The 15,610-nt window shown below is 42.5% G+C and overlaps 1 protein-coding gene across 1 annotated transcript in view; it reads right to left on the reverse strand.

The window, feature by feature from the left end:
* Positions 1-15,610, reverse strand: part of LOC310794660 (holocytochrome c-type synthase-like) — an 84,966-nt gene that overhangs the window by 40,523 nt on the left and 28,833 nt on the right. The window contains exons 3-4 of the mRNA XM_083656659.1: positions 4,514-4,647; positions 915-1,063 (exon numbers count right to left, since the gene is read on the reverse strand). Of these exons, the coding sequence (XP_083512785.1) occupies positions 915-1,063; positions 4,514-4,647 (283 nt within the window). The remainder of the gene's footprint in view (positions 1-914; positions 1,064-4,513; positions 4,648-15,610) is intronic.

Here is a 15,610-nt window from a genome sequence, read left to right on the forward strand (position 1 = left end):
AAAAAAAAAAAATTAACGATTTTAAGAATCGATTCTTGGGAGTTTGGAATCGATCCAGGAATCGTGGCATTAAGAATCGCGATCCTTTCAGAATCGATTTTTTGGAGCACCCCTACTGGACAGTCATGTAATTCAGGTTACAGCTCAAAAAACACGTTTTGGTATCACTAACCAAATCGATATTGAGATTAATCGAATCGGAATCTAATCGAATCGGGATTAATCGATTCGCAACCTTGTGAATTGGAATCAAATCGATTCTTGAAATTTAAACCAATACCCAGCTCTATAGGCTATGTGAAAATGCAAGAGTTGCATCAGCCTATATCGAGACATATAGCCTAACTTTTGTGGGGAGAAATAAATTGAAAACTAGTCAGATATGACTTGAATGCCACTTGTAAAATAATCCACAGTGTAATGTTAGTGTTACGGTGCGACCACTATTTTGACTGGCGGCTTTTGGGCGATGTAACAAAGGCAAGCGCTCACTTTTTCTGGCACATTGCCACCCCACGTTATCGCCTGAATGCATCGGAATGCATGTTCCGTTAAAACTGCATGTTTTTTAATCCAGTTTGGTTACGGATTCGCTAAAGCGGTTTCCACATCACATTTCTTTTTATGATACACCCTACGGCACCCCATCCCCCCGCCCACTCTACTCGCTATCGGCAGAGAGAATACGGACCATTTCCAGCTGTTTCTAAACAAAGACTCCTGTCTAGAAAGGTAAAACCGGAAAATATCCTGCTCTGGCTAGCCGGACATGATCCAGACTTCATGTTTAGAAGAGGGTATGGACTCTAATCCTGGCATGCCTTGCACAGAGTCACTCACTTGTCATAGACAATGACTGGAGGCTAACTGTTCAGATGTGAAACGGCGTCTGGTGTAAGAGAAGCTGAACTGACCCCTTGCGCAGCATGGCGTTCCAGAACATCTGCTCAGAGGGGTAGACCCAGTTCTGTCCGGTTCCGTGTCGGGGGATCCTAGACTCCTCTCTGGAGAGGGGCAGGGGAAAGGGCTGGTCGGGAGCTGCCGTCTGGTTCGGGGGAGGCATCTGTGTACACAGGCACAGGAGACAACTCAACAACACATGAACAACAGTGTTTCTGTGGTGAGAATTTAGAAATTGTTGTGATACCTCTTCCTAGAGGGCGCTATCTGCAGCAAGCTGCTCTCTATCCTAGGACTTCCTGGGAAAAGTTATAAAGGGATGTGAGTGAGGGATTTCCGGGGTCAGTCATTAGGAGCAAGAGGTGAGAATGGCTGAACCAAAGGGCCCTGTAGACTTTTTTTGTAAATAAATCATTTTATACTTTTTAACTTCTAGTAGGGTTGTCAAAAGTATCGATAGTATCGAAAAGTATCAATACTGAACATTTGAATTGGATACAATACTCATTTGCAACAGGTATCGATAGTACCAAATGTATTAGTACTAACAATTTGAAATGGATACAATACTCATTTGCAACAGTTTTGATACCATCAGTGCTTTCCTTTCTTCAACAAGCTAAACGTGTTCTGATGGCTATAGCAGGGCTAATCTGCTGTCTAAATTAAACGTTTTATCAGGCCTAGATTATGGAGAAGTGTGCGTCTGTCCGTCCATCTGTCTAACTTTATTTTTATGCCTCTTGATGTGTCATCACCCCCCCTTCCCGTGGTATCGAAAATGGTATCAAGTATCGATATTTTCCTGAGTATCGGTATCGAAGTATAAATTCTAGTATCGTGACATCCCTAACTTCTAGTTTATTGGTCTTTAATAGTAATTTTACCACAGTTTCCCATACATAGGCTCTACTTTGGCCTTAATTTCCCTGATTTTAATTTAAGACTTTTTAAGGACCTGCGGGAACCCTGTATTTACTATTTAGTGTGCAAATTAAAAAGCCTGATGGCAGCTAACAGTAAGGACTTCCTGTAATGTTCAGTCCTGCACCTGGGCGGGATCAGCCTACAAGATTCAAGATTCAAGATTCAAGTTTATTGAGTGTCCCAGAAGAATTGCTGGATTGCAGTGATTGGAGCGTAAAAAACACAGAGACATAGGCACACATGATTAAAAACAAAACATAAAAACAAACACAAAGCAGCAACTTAAAATGCACAGCAGTTCGAAGTGTAAGTGAACGTAAAATAAAACAGAAGGTGCTCAGCCGAACCACCTCCAGGGCATGGAGTGGCTGAGCAGGATTGCTCATTATGGAGTGGAGTTTTTTCCGCTCTGCCACCTCAGTCCCAGAGGTGGAGCCCACCTTCCGGATGAGTGTATTTATTCTGTTCTTGTCTGCTGTGCGAGCACCCTCCCCCAGCACACCACACCAAAGAACAGAGCACTGGCCACCACAGACTGGTAGGAGGAGCACAGTAGAGGCCTGCAGATGTTGAAGGATCTCAATCTCAGCCTTCTTAATAAATACAGCCGGCTTTGACCCTTTTTGTACAGAGCCTCCATGTGCGTGGACCAGTCCAGCTTGTTGTCAAGCTGTACTCCAATGTATTTGTAGCTGGAGACAAGCTCCACCTCCGTACCCTGGATGGTAACTGGAGCTGGTTTGGGCCTCTTCCGCCCAAAGTCCACAACCATCTCCTTAGTCTTTGATATGTTGAGCTGTAGATGGTTGTGGTTACACCAAACTACAAAGTCCTCAATTGTGCCCCTGTACTCCACCTCACATCAAAACATCCAACAACTGCCGAGTCGTCAGAGAATTTCTGGAGAAAGCAGCTGTCTGAGTTGTATCGGAAGTCCGATGTATTATGTCTGTATTATGTCTTATTGGACCCCACTGGAAAAAAAGCAGGCCTTTATCCAGGCATTCATCTCTTTAGTTTAGTTTAGTTTATTGGACAGTTGATAGAATACATGATAAAAAAAATAAGTCACGCATCATAAAAATGTCAAGGATAGCACAAAAAGTCATGGACTTATTTCCGTTGTGGTCCTTGGTCTCAGCACATAATATACAGTACATAACCACATATAATCACACAATCAACATTACCTACATCATAAAAAGCAAAGTCAATAAAATATAACAAAATACTACTTGACTACAGTGACGACGACGTACTAGGTTTAATCCTGGACTTTTTCTAGGAGCCATTTCCTAACTGTCACCTTGAAACTATTTGGGTTCAGGCTGTTTGATGGTCAAAGGCAACTCATTCCATTCCTGAGCTCCTGTGTAAGCAAATGAGCTTTGTTCTACACCTTGGAGGATGCAGGTTGGCTAAGCTAGATCTAGTTCTGTGGCTGTGTGATTCTCTAGAACAGGGGTGTCAGACTCATATTAGGTAGAGGGCCGGATTTGTTCAACTGAGACCTCATGGGGGCCGGATTTTTTTTTTACTAAAATCAATTCGACTCATTTACCCATTTACTTCACAAAAGAAATACTGCTCTTTCCATTTCTCTTGAAACTGCCTGCATTCCGTGTCAACCTTTCTCTTTTTCGACAGCATCTTGTTCAGGGGCGGACTGGGATCATAATTCAGGCCGGGCATTAGATACCAAGCAGGCCAGGCCGATACGGGCCGACGCGCGTGCCGGCGTCCGAAAAATTTGGGCCGTTTAAAGCTCAATTTGGGCCGTTTGAAGCCAGATTTGGGCCGTTTGAAGCCCAATTTGGGTCGTTTAAAGGCAGATTTGGGCCGTTTGAAGCCCAATTTGGGCCGTTTGAAGCCCAATTTGGGCCAAGTCCAATTTTACAATGAGATGCACCCACTTTAACCCTGAATAAAGTAATAAAACCACTAGTAAACCAGTAGGCGGCGCCTGGCCTGCTGTTCAGTGAGTGGCCTGACTGCGGGCACAATTTTTTTTTTTTTTTTTTTTGCAGGCCAGGCCAGGCCAGGCCACCGGGCATTTGCCCGACGTGCCCGATTATGCAGTCCGTGCCTGATCTTGTTGATTCTTTTGTTTTTTGGTAGGTAGCTGAATGCGCGATTCAATTCCAGCGTGGCATCATGTCGGCTTTGTTTACACCTGATGACCTACTGACATACTTCCTTGTAGTGCAGGTTAATTAACTTATGAATGAACTCTTAGCTTGCTTATTATCCACACGTAGTTCATGATAATGGGGTGCGAATTTAATAATAATAATAATAATAATAAAAATAAAAAATTAAAATTAAATATTCCAAAACATCTCGCGGGCCGGATGAAACCTGGATCCGGCCCGCGGGCCGTATCTCTGACATCCCTGCTCTAGAACTTTATTTATGTTTTTTGTCTTATGTTCTTTGTGTTTTTTATCATGTATTTTGATGTTTGATGTGTATGTGTACTTGTATTTTATGTGCTGTAAAGCACTTTGGATCAACTGTGTTGTGTTTAAAGTACTATATAAATAAAGTTGATTGATTGATATTTGCTTGAATGGCAAATAAATCAAATCTCACACACACACACACACACACACACACGTCTTCTCTCATTGGCCCAGTAGCCACACACGTCCCCCCCTCATGTACTGAGGTGAGTTGCAGCAGGTACCATATTGGCTGGGTCGATGTCACTCTTCAGGCCTGCTGCAGCTTTCATGGGACACTCCACAAAGTCATAGGCCTGGTCCTGGTGGGCGGGGTCTGCTGCCGCTTGGTGCATAGGGCACTCTGTGGGAGGAGCCACTAAGGGAGACAGAAGAAGACACAATCCACTAAATGTTGAGCGAGGGCTCCCAGCCCATCAGGGCTCCCAGCTCCAACAGAGCCACACCTTCTTAAACATCAAATTCAAGGACTTTTCAAGGACCCAACACGGCATAGTTCCTGCACAAAATATATAAATTCAAGCATTTTCAATGACCCATGTCTATTATGCCTATTTTCAAAAATGTTCAAGGCCTTGATTACTAGGGCTGAATTTTCACTGGCCTCACGATTCGATTACGAATCATCCGTCAACGATTAGATTCCACGGTGCATCAGGATGCATCTCGATACAGCTCAAAGTATTGCAGCTCCAAGTATCAAATCCTCAATTTTCTATATTATTACTGCACATGGCAACTTTTTCATCAATTAATATTAATACAAGCAGTCAGATAAATATCAAGTCCCTTTTTTACTTAGAATGTGCTTTAAAATCTGAATGTCAACAGAAATGTACACATAAACGATTCAACGATTCATCTGTCAACGATTCGATTCGATTCACACGTCCGCATCGCGATGCATCGATTAAACGATTAATTTTGACACCCCTATTAGGGGTGTCACGGTACACAAAAGTCACGGTTCGGTACGTACCTCGGTTTTGGGGTCACGGTTCGGTACGAATACGGCACGGTACGAAAACGGGGAAAAAAAGCAACAAATCCCAAATTCTGTTTTTTTCCCTTTGAATATGTCTGAATTCTACTTTTTACGCTATTTTTACCATCAGAAATAGTGTCTAATATGTGGGAATGAATAAATGTCCACTATTTAATAAGATCTAGGCAATCCACACAAAAAGGTTTTACTCTAGAGCAGTGATTTTCAAAGTGTGGGGTGCGCCTCCCTCTCAGATGTCTGTATTCCAGCTGTTTGACAGGGCAAAGGCATTTCCCCCCACTTTAAATCTTTATTGTACACAAGTTTGTAAACAGAGCGCATGTGTGGAGTAGCCTAATACTCCCACCAACCCCTCCCCCTGTTGTATTTGTTTTATGTAGCATTTGCGTTTGATGTAAGCACTAATTTGGAATCCTATCTAAAAGCGGCCACTAGGCGGCAGTATTTCTTTAGTCAACGTCAAAATACCTACATGTTAAGTAGAAGAAGAATAAAACGGCAGAAGAAGAAAAACTTCTAAACCCTGTTGAAAGATACCCCCTCTGTCTGACAGACAACGGGGTGGGTTTCACTTTCCCAGTAAGTACGGGAAAGAACCCTGTCAGCGCCTTAACGTTATTGGATGTGAGTTTTGTTTAGCATAATATGATTACGTTCGGTCATCTAATGGATTATTGGAACATGACAAGGAGTCATCCCCTCTTCCTTGCTTGTCTGCATCCGCAGATGTCTGGTTGAGTCTGCTTGACCGCATCACTCATCCCACGCGATGTAAGTTGCTTGTTTACAAGTTAACAGCTTTGTCAGTGTCAGTGTTATGTAACGTTTAGCCGCAACGCGCAACTATAAAGGACTTTGTCGCGGCTACGTAACGTTACATTGGCAAGCTTACCTCGTTGGCTTGATGTTGACAGAATTTGCAAAACAGCTTATCGCCACAAAACGTCCCATTCTGTGAACGCGGATTTCTATGGCCCTTGTGTTGTTTTGGTGTGTCTTCTTCTGTGGCGTTTAATTCAATTCAATTCAATGCCGTTCAAACAGCGTTTAGGTGCTTCTGGATTTGACGTATTCGTCGTGTCGTTTCACATACCGTGAAACGACGTACCGTGAGGCTCATACCGTAAACTCACGGGACGAATACATGTACCGTGACACCCCTAACCCCTATTGATTACACCGCTTCCCCAAAATTCACAATCTTTCAAGGCTTCCAAGGACCCGTGGGAATCCTGAGATGTGCAACTATTGATCGGTTTTTAAGCGGTGCGGCCGCTTCTATAAGTGACTATGTGTCTTACTAGCACGAGTTGTGAGTATGAGATGTGTGATGCTGATGAGATTTAGCCTACGACACTCCCCCAGCTCCTCGGTCAGCAGACTCAGAGAGAGGGGGGAGAGGGGTGGAGCAGGAGGGTCGGACCTGCAAATCTGCACCGCTTACTTCAACACTTGCATGTAGCGATGGGTATCGTTTGGATTTTATCGATACCGGTTCCGGTTCCGGTACTGGTTATCGATACCGATACTTATCGATACTCTTATCGATACTAATCTCCATAATTTGGTGCAAAAAAATAAAGACATGGCATGAAAAGATGCGAAGAGATTCAACAGTTATTTTTGTTATTACTTATGTTAAATTCCTGAGAAGGCTTATTTCACCGCTGTGAATATGATGATTTATTAAACCTAGGCCACCTATGTGGTAGAATTTTTTATTGGAGCCCTTTGACTGTGTTGTTTTTTCCCCCCGATTTTTTATCCAGAATCTAACTCGGGCAAGTTATCAGATATCTGCACTGATTGCAAAGGGTGGACGAGCTTTTTCATGTGGTGACTTTGTGAAACAGTGTCTGAATGTGGCTGCGGATAGTGTGTTCACTCTAGGGCATTCACGACTAGTGAATTTTACTAGTCGACTAGTCGTCCCTAAAGGTAGTCGACTAGTCGTTTAATTTATTATTATTATTATTTTCTTTAAGAAAGAACATGAGGTATTTACACGACATACATGGACTATCATATCCCATATCCCATATCCCCCACAAAGAACATCAAAACACAACAAAACAAAACAAGAAAACTGCATAAAATATACAATAATCCAAGAACAAACAAGACTTTTGGACAAACAACCAAACAAAAACAATGCATTCAGCTCCTATCCTGATAAGCCTAATGACACTGGGGTAAAAAGTTCTTAAAGTCAAACTCTGTATGTGGTTGCCATATTTTGGGGATGTCTAAGAATCTGCCTTTGCTCTTGTAGTAAATGTTATCCAACGTATGGTAGCTTGAGAGTTCATTCCACCAGTGAACTACAGCTGGGGGATTGGATGCTTTCCAATTTAAAGCTATGCATTTCCTAGCTGCCAACAGGGCAAGATCTATGTATTTACTTTGAATGCATTGTTTTGTTTGGTTGTTTGTCCAATAGTCTTGTTTGTTCTTGGATTATTGTGTATCTTGTGCAGTTTTCTTGTTTTGTTTTGTTGTGTTTTGATGTTCTTTGTGGGGGATATGGGATATGATAGTACGGTACATGTATGTCGTGTAAATACCTCATGTTCTTTCTTAACACGTTCACTGCCATTGACGAGATATCTCGTCTTAAAAAATCCAACAGTTGACTGCCAATGACGAGATATCTCTTCTTAAAAAAAAAAAAAAAAAAATTGACGGTGGGACGTGGATCAACGCCCCCCACGTCTCCTATAAAAATATTGGAGCCACCGAACGTGTACAACCCATTCCACCGACCCACTAAGTGGCGACAGTGCTCTCCAGACTAGAAAAAGCCGAGCCAAAACTGCAGGGGAACGCGCGAGGAAACCATTCTCTCATACTGTAAAATGGATTGGCGAAAACGCCAGTGAAACACCCGCAGAAAGCCCACAATCGCACGCAGCTTCATTGCAGCTGAGCTCACAACCGAAACGACTCATGCAGACTCGCCCAAAGAGCAGCCGCCAGCAGCCAGGCAGCAGACAGGCTTGTGACAAACGCTGCAAAGCCACCAGAGACACACCCACGGAGGGAGGAGTTTGAAGGAGAGGGGGGTTTCCTGCTGCTATGGAGGAAATTACTGTTCAAAACTATTGTTTAGATGTCTGACGTCTAGGGCTGGGTCGGTTTGAAAATTTTAAAACCGGTTCGATATTGCTGTCTAAACCGGATCGAACCGGTATACCGATTTTTTTTTTTAATTAAAAAAAAAAAAAAAAAAAAATTTTTTTTTTTTTTTCCAAGCAGGGCTCCCGAGTGTGGCCCATAACTGTCTGTAGTGCAACTTCAGTCCACCTGATAGCGATAATACACCTCTAAGCTGGTATTGTCAACCAGCAATGATACTGAATAAAAAGAAGCAGGACACCTGTGTAACAAACACACCCTGTATTTATTTCTCATAACTATTCAGCTCAACTTTTCTTCTAAACATCAAAATAATAAATGAAATAAGACTTCTGCCTATAGTGCAACTTGAGAAAAAGGCTAATAAAAACACAAGCAGTGCAATCAGAATGGATTGGCTTACAGCTGAGCTGCCTTATAAACTTCAAAACTCACAAATTCACACAATATAGGGCCTAGGCATGGGTCGGTTTGAACATTTTGAAACCGGTTCGATATTCCCCAAAAAAACGTATCAAAGCGGCTGCAGTTGGTGGCGATAATGCACCTCTAAGCTGGTATGCTGCCAACCAGCACGAACACTGAATACAAATAAGCAGAACCTTTTAACTGTAACAACACACTGTTTTTATTTCTCATAACTATTCAGCTTAACTTTTCTTCAAACATCAACATAATAAACAAAATAAGACTTTTGCCTACTAGTGCAACTTGAGAAGAGGCTAATACGAACAATAGTGCAATCAGAATGGACTGGCAAAAAAAAAAAAAAAAAAAACTTAAAAAAAAAAAAAAAAAATTTTTTTTTTTTTTTTTTAGGTTTTTTCGGTTTGCACGTGATCAAACCGGTTTGGGCTCGTATACCGAACCGAACCGGTAAAACCGGAAATCGACCCATGCCTACTGACGTCTTACGCCAAAAATAAATGGTTAAAGTGACTGTTCTATCGAATTTCACAAAAAGCCATTTATCTCAGAATAAATTTTCAGACGCTGAAACCATGCTGTATTCTACTGCTAATGCCTACATAACTACTAACTCTACAAACTAACTCTTTTAGACAGAGAAAGCACACATTCTATTAGTTCTTTTGAGATCATTTGTGTTCACAAAATCTTAGCAGAAAATAATCCTCGGCTCTTGAAAGATGAGCCAGAATCCTCAAAAAAAGAACTTGGCAGAACCTACCTACAGTATTGAAAAAACGGCTGGCAGTGAATGTGTTAAAGATTAAAAAAAAAAAAAAAAAAAAAAACGACTAGTCGACTAGTGCTGCACGATTAATCTAATCGCAATCGCAATCACGATGTCAGCACGTGCGATTACATAACCGCAAAAGTGTGCGATTATTATCATTTTCTCACGTCTTTTTGAGTGTGTGTGTGTGTGTGTGTCCTCTAACGTTACACGCGACGCAGCAAACACACGTTTCTCTGCCATCACACTGTGGGCATCAACACTAGCGGGAGCCTTCTCCCATGCACTCCCGCAAATAAGTAATTTTATGCGCAGCAAAGTTACATCTTACCGAGAGGGAGAGAGAGAACATCCATGATCGCTAACAGCTAGCTATGCTAATAACTAGCTTGCCGTTCAGAAACGCATGTAAACAGCTGAGTGTTTAGTGAGAACGTCAGTAAAATCAGGAGAGAGCTGCAGGTGCTTATGCAGAACTAGTGCACGATTAAGTGCACAGTGGGTAATGACCCGCTGTGATGAAGAATATAGCGAGATTAACAAGGTTGATAGCAAAACACTGTCGCAGCTGCCATCAGCAGCACCTCCAGGCTTCAACTAGCGTTAGCCTGTCACATGACGCCTTCATGGTCCCTCGATAAAGTCTGCAGAAATATGCACGTTCCCTCACCTCTCTCTCAAGAAGCGTCACGTGAGTGTGGCGTTTACGGCCATCTGTCGCTACAAAATAAATAAACGGGGTGTATCATTGTATTACTCGACAGACATGTAACTAACTTTGCCAGTCTGAGCCATCTTCTATGTGCTGTAACACAGTGCAGTTTCTATTTTTCTGGTGTTTCTTTTTTACATGTTTGGGACAGGCAAATGTCTCAAAATGTTTTATTTTTTTGTAAAGATAATTTTATTTCAAATTGTTTTATTTATTTAGTTTTAATATATTTTAAATTGTAACATATTTCATGTATTTTAGTCTGTGATACGTGAAACCGTGGTATTTTTGTCCAAGGTTATCATACCGTCAAAACTCATGCCGGCACATCCCTAGATACCTCTTGTTTATTATATCGCAATCACAATCGCAATCGCAATATTGTCCACCCTAATCGCTAATCGCACCTTTCCCCCAAATCGTGCAGCACTATAGTCGACTACTAAGCACAGTGTCGACTAGTGGTTTTACTAGTCGACTACTCTGTGAATGCCCTAGTTGAGATTGCATCCCTGCAAATTGTCATGGCAAATTGTTTACAAAAGATGGACAATAAAGCTGATTTTCAAAGTACCTTGAGGATTTTTCAAGTTGTGAATTAAGTCAAATTTCTCTCTTGATTACAAAGGTGGAAAATACAACTGTTTTTAACTGGGTGTTTACTGATTAAATGGTTAAGCTCCCCACAAATGCAGATGTTTTTGTAAATATATTAGGGATGGAAATTTTAAACAATTTAAATAGTCGAGTACTCTCCTTCTATTATGAACGAGTGCTCGAGCACTCGCGCGGGGGGCGCGGGCTGTGTGATTACTATGGTAATGACTGAGCAGGGGTAATTTGCTGTGTATGGGGCTGTTCACACATAACGTTTGCATTTTTGCATGGAAAAAGCGCTACCTGGAGCATTTTTTGTCAGGAGAGGGACTGACTGTGATATTAGGTGACGCTAAACTAACATCTAAAGCCTACCTTTAGACAGTAACTCCGATGGTTGGATTAGCGCTTTGGAGCAGACAAGTTGTGAAACAAGGGAAGGCATTTGATTTCCAATACATGTCCATTGTTGCTGAATAGTGATCACCATGATGCGATTGTCTCCCAAAAAGTGATTCTTTCTCCACATTTCTTGTGACTAACGTTATGGGAAACGACAGTGTAGTCAGTAAACTAGTGCAACGTTTTGAATGAGTTTTATCGGGCGTGCGCTATGAAGAAGCGTGCTTCTCATTCGCGAGAATATCTCCAGGCACCATTTTCGGGAAGAGCTGGAAAACTTCCGGTTAAAACTTTCAAAATAATGTTACTTAAAGGTCCCAATTTGTGCAGCTGTAACCTCTTAAAAACGTGTGTCTCTGGTCCATAAAACATGATTCCGGATTAATTTGTCGAAAATATAGCAACCCCGTTTGTTGTGACGGAGTTGTCACTTCCTCATCTTGTTGCGTCCCAAGAATGGTCTGTTTCTATAATATATTCAGAACTAACAGTTCCCATTGGCCGCTGAGGGAGAGCCCGCCCCAGGCTCCCAGCGGCCAATCAGATTAGCGTCTGTGGACCAGCACGCTAGCTTGTGTCCACAACTAACGCTATCGCTAACTTAACGTTGCTACGCTAAAGAGGACATCTCAAAATGCCTAGACTTACCGAATGCACCTCCGCAGTTGCTGGATCACGTACAGTTGGCGTCGCTCCAGCTAGAAGTGTTAATTTTGTGGCTATAGACAAAATGGTGCAGGTAGCTTGTGTGAGAGAGACCCGCGCAGTATGCGTGAGGAAGCTTGTGACGTCCCAATCCCCCTCTTAGTTAGATAATTTTAGCAAAATGCTTGGACCATCTGTGAAAAAATTTACTACCAATAGAGGGTATGCACACCCACTGGAACACGCCCCCTCAATCGGGAACGAGTGTCAAAATGAGTGTCAAATTCCTCCCTGAGCAGCAGATGTCACTTATCTAGGCTGCTTACTTGCATTAAAGCTCAGTCTTGCTGTGACTCAGTGGGCGTGACCCCACAGTGACTTCTGCCTCTGTGACATCACATGCATACCCTCTATAGCTTTCTTCACCAATGTGTTCTTATAGGTGTCTAGAATCACCTCTCAATTAGTGCAAACCCAAATCCTCGTGGAAAATTTACATTAGATTATACACTGTGCTTTACATAACAATAACCAATATACCAATATCATATGGTCAGGGAGACATTTTTACTCAAAAATAATGTTTGGAATGGATTCAGCACCCCTGAAAACCCCTAGTTAGACACCCCACAAGTTCATTTTAGACTTTTAATTTTTATCATATTTTTCACCCAAGCCCTCGGGGCACCTTAACTTTGATTGGCTCTCCAGGATTTTCCACGAGGATTTGGGTTTGCACTAATTGAGAGGTGATTCTAGACACCTATAAGAACACATTGGTGAAGAAAGCTATTGGTAGTAAATTTTTTCACAGATGGTCCAAGCATTTTGCTAAAATTCTCTAACTATCTGGGCAAACGAAGCGTTTGGGGGTGTGGCTTGGAGGAGACTGCAGGGGGAAGCTGGATAGGGACAAATCCAACTGTGGCAGTTCTGAGCTTGTGACCACTCATTACAGGGAGGGCTGACAGCAGTATATATGCATTTACAAGTAAAAACAGCTTTTGCACGGAATGGGACCTTTAAACAAAAGTAAATAGCTTATTGATGCACGTTGGAGGAGAAAAGGTATTTTCAATGAATGAAGTAGCAAACCTTGTATCAAAATACTCATTGTGATGTTATATGTAGGGATGCACCGATTGCGATTTTGTTGGCCGATTCCGATTTCCGATTTTTGAATAGTCTGACTTGCCGATACCGATTTTTGCCGATTCCGATTTTTTTTCTAAGAACAATAATTGGCAGGTTATTTTTTTACTTTTTAACTTTGCTTTAATAGAAAATTAACATTCATGTCACATTTCTTATAATTTGCATGAGGTAGGACGATCTCACTCAAAAACATCTCAAAATAAAAGTGTTCCAGGTTACTGGACAGAGCTTTTCTTTTTTGTGTAAATACAATGAATATAAAACAATTAATTCCAGTATATCCCACAGCTATCATGCATTTACTTTTCCAAAAGAAAAAAGGTGCAACAGAACAGGGGCTTCAGATGGAAAGTAGCCTATGGCTAAATCTGTTACAAAGCATCTCTTCCCCTATGGGGTTTAATGCTTTTTTGTATAGGCCTATGTCCCTGCCAAATAAACTAATAAAATAAAATAAATAAACGTCAAAATGTTATCCATGGACAAGGAGTTTATAGCCTATAGCTCTGGAGCCCAGAGACCTTCGAAGCCATGCCCACTCTACAGTTGTGGATTTGGCTGTTATTGAGTAGCCTAGATGAGGAAATGAGTTTGAGTTGACTCAGTTTGAATATCGTAGTTTACACACAGAGCGCGTTTTTTTTTATCCGCCATTCGAAAAAAAATCATCTCTCACAGAAAACTTTGCACACTGGTCCGATGCGTTTTATTATTATGTTCGTCGTTCTATTCGCAATACGAAACAAAAGTCCTCTCCTGGCTGTACACGTTAACGTTGCTGTAATTGACAGGTGGGTCAAAACTCGCATTGCAATTTCGTGCCGTATATTCGCATCGCTCTTGATGTGTAACCAAGGGTTACAACGTGACTGACAGATAGCAGCAGCAGCAGCAGGCAGCGGTGATGTGGAGGCTGGTCGGGGAAGAGGGGACGGTGAGGTGAAGCGAGCCGCTCACACTGGAGTGTACTGTGGACTCCAACCTACCCGGCGGCCCCTCCGCGGCTCCACACCGACGAAGACATGCTGTGGCATGTCTGTACTGTGTAGTGGAAGCTTTTGTTTTGGGTGCAACGGAATGGCTGCAACTCATCCACTCTGTCTCGCTGCTTTTGGGTTCACGCACGTCACTTGAAAATCAGCTCACAGAATCGGCATTTTAGAGTGACCGGCGCAGATCACCGATTGAGGCCGATCACGTGAAAATCGGCCATTTCCGGTCACGTGCCGATCGATCGGTGCATCCCTAGTTATATGGCGTGAAACTGTGGCTGTAACGCATTACTCAAAATAAATAAGGTTACAATAAGCGTTGTATTTTGAAAGCAACAAAGCGGATGACGTACTTGTACATTCTGGCTGACTTGACGCCCGGCCGTGCAGTTGCTGCTGGTTGCTGCCAGATCCACATGACGATGCGTGTGTAGATCTTCTATACCATTTTTAAAGGGGTGGGGAGTGGGGCGAGTACCCGAACAGCAGAAAGGTTACTCGAATACTGACGTTATGAACGAGTGCTCGAGTACCCGAGTACTCGCGCCCATCCCTAAAATATATATAACCAATTGCAAATTATTACAATTACCAAACAGATAAAAAGTAGATTATTATATTGAAATGTTATTTTAGATTTAGAATGTTAATTTTCTATAAAACACAATACATTTTAATGTAATTCCACAACGTTTATTTTTGCCTCCCGGCCCTCCACCCAGATTGAGGTTTGGCCCTTCATGGGAAAGAGTTTGGGCACCCCTGCTCTTAAAGGTCCAAATTCGTGCAGCTGTAACCTCTTAAAAACGTGTGTCTCTGGTCCATAAAACATGATTCTGGATTAATCTGTCGAAAATATAGCAACCCCGTTTGTTGTGACGGAGTTCTCACTTCCTCATCTGGTCGCTTCCCAAGAATGGCCTGTTTCTATAATATATTCAGAACTAACAGTTCCCATTGGCCGCTGAGGGAGAGCCCGCCCCAGGCTCCCAGCGGCCAATCAGATTAGCGTCTGTGGACCAGCACGCTAGGTTGCGAGTTATCGTTAACTTAACGGTACTACGCTAAAGAGGACATCTCAAAATGCCTAGACTTACCGAATGCACCTCTGCAGTTGCTGGATCACGTACAGTTGGCGTCGCTCCAGCTAGAAGTGTTAATTTTGTGGCTATAGACTAAATGGTGCAGGTAGCTTGTGTGAGAGGGACCCTATGGTGCTGCAGTATGCAGGAGGAAGCTAGTGACGTCGATATTCTCTCCAGATTCCTCTCTGGGCAAACGACGCGTTTGGGGGTGTGGCTTGGAGGAGACTGCAGGGGGACGCTGGATAGGGACAAATCCAACTGTGGCAGTTCTGAGCGTGTGACCACTCCTTACAGGGAGGGCTGACAGCAGTATATATGCATTTACAAGTAAAAACAGCTTTTGCACGGAATGGGACCTTTAAGGGAGAATCATACTACAACACCCAGAATGCAT

This window comes from Poromitra crassiceps, assembly GCF_964638095.1.
Source record: "Poromitra crassiceps genome assembly, chromosome: 2".
Classification (NCBI taxonomy): Eukaryota; Metazoa; Chordata; class Actinopteri; order Beryciformes; family Melamphaidae; genus Poromitra; species Poromitra crassiceps.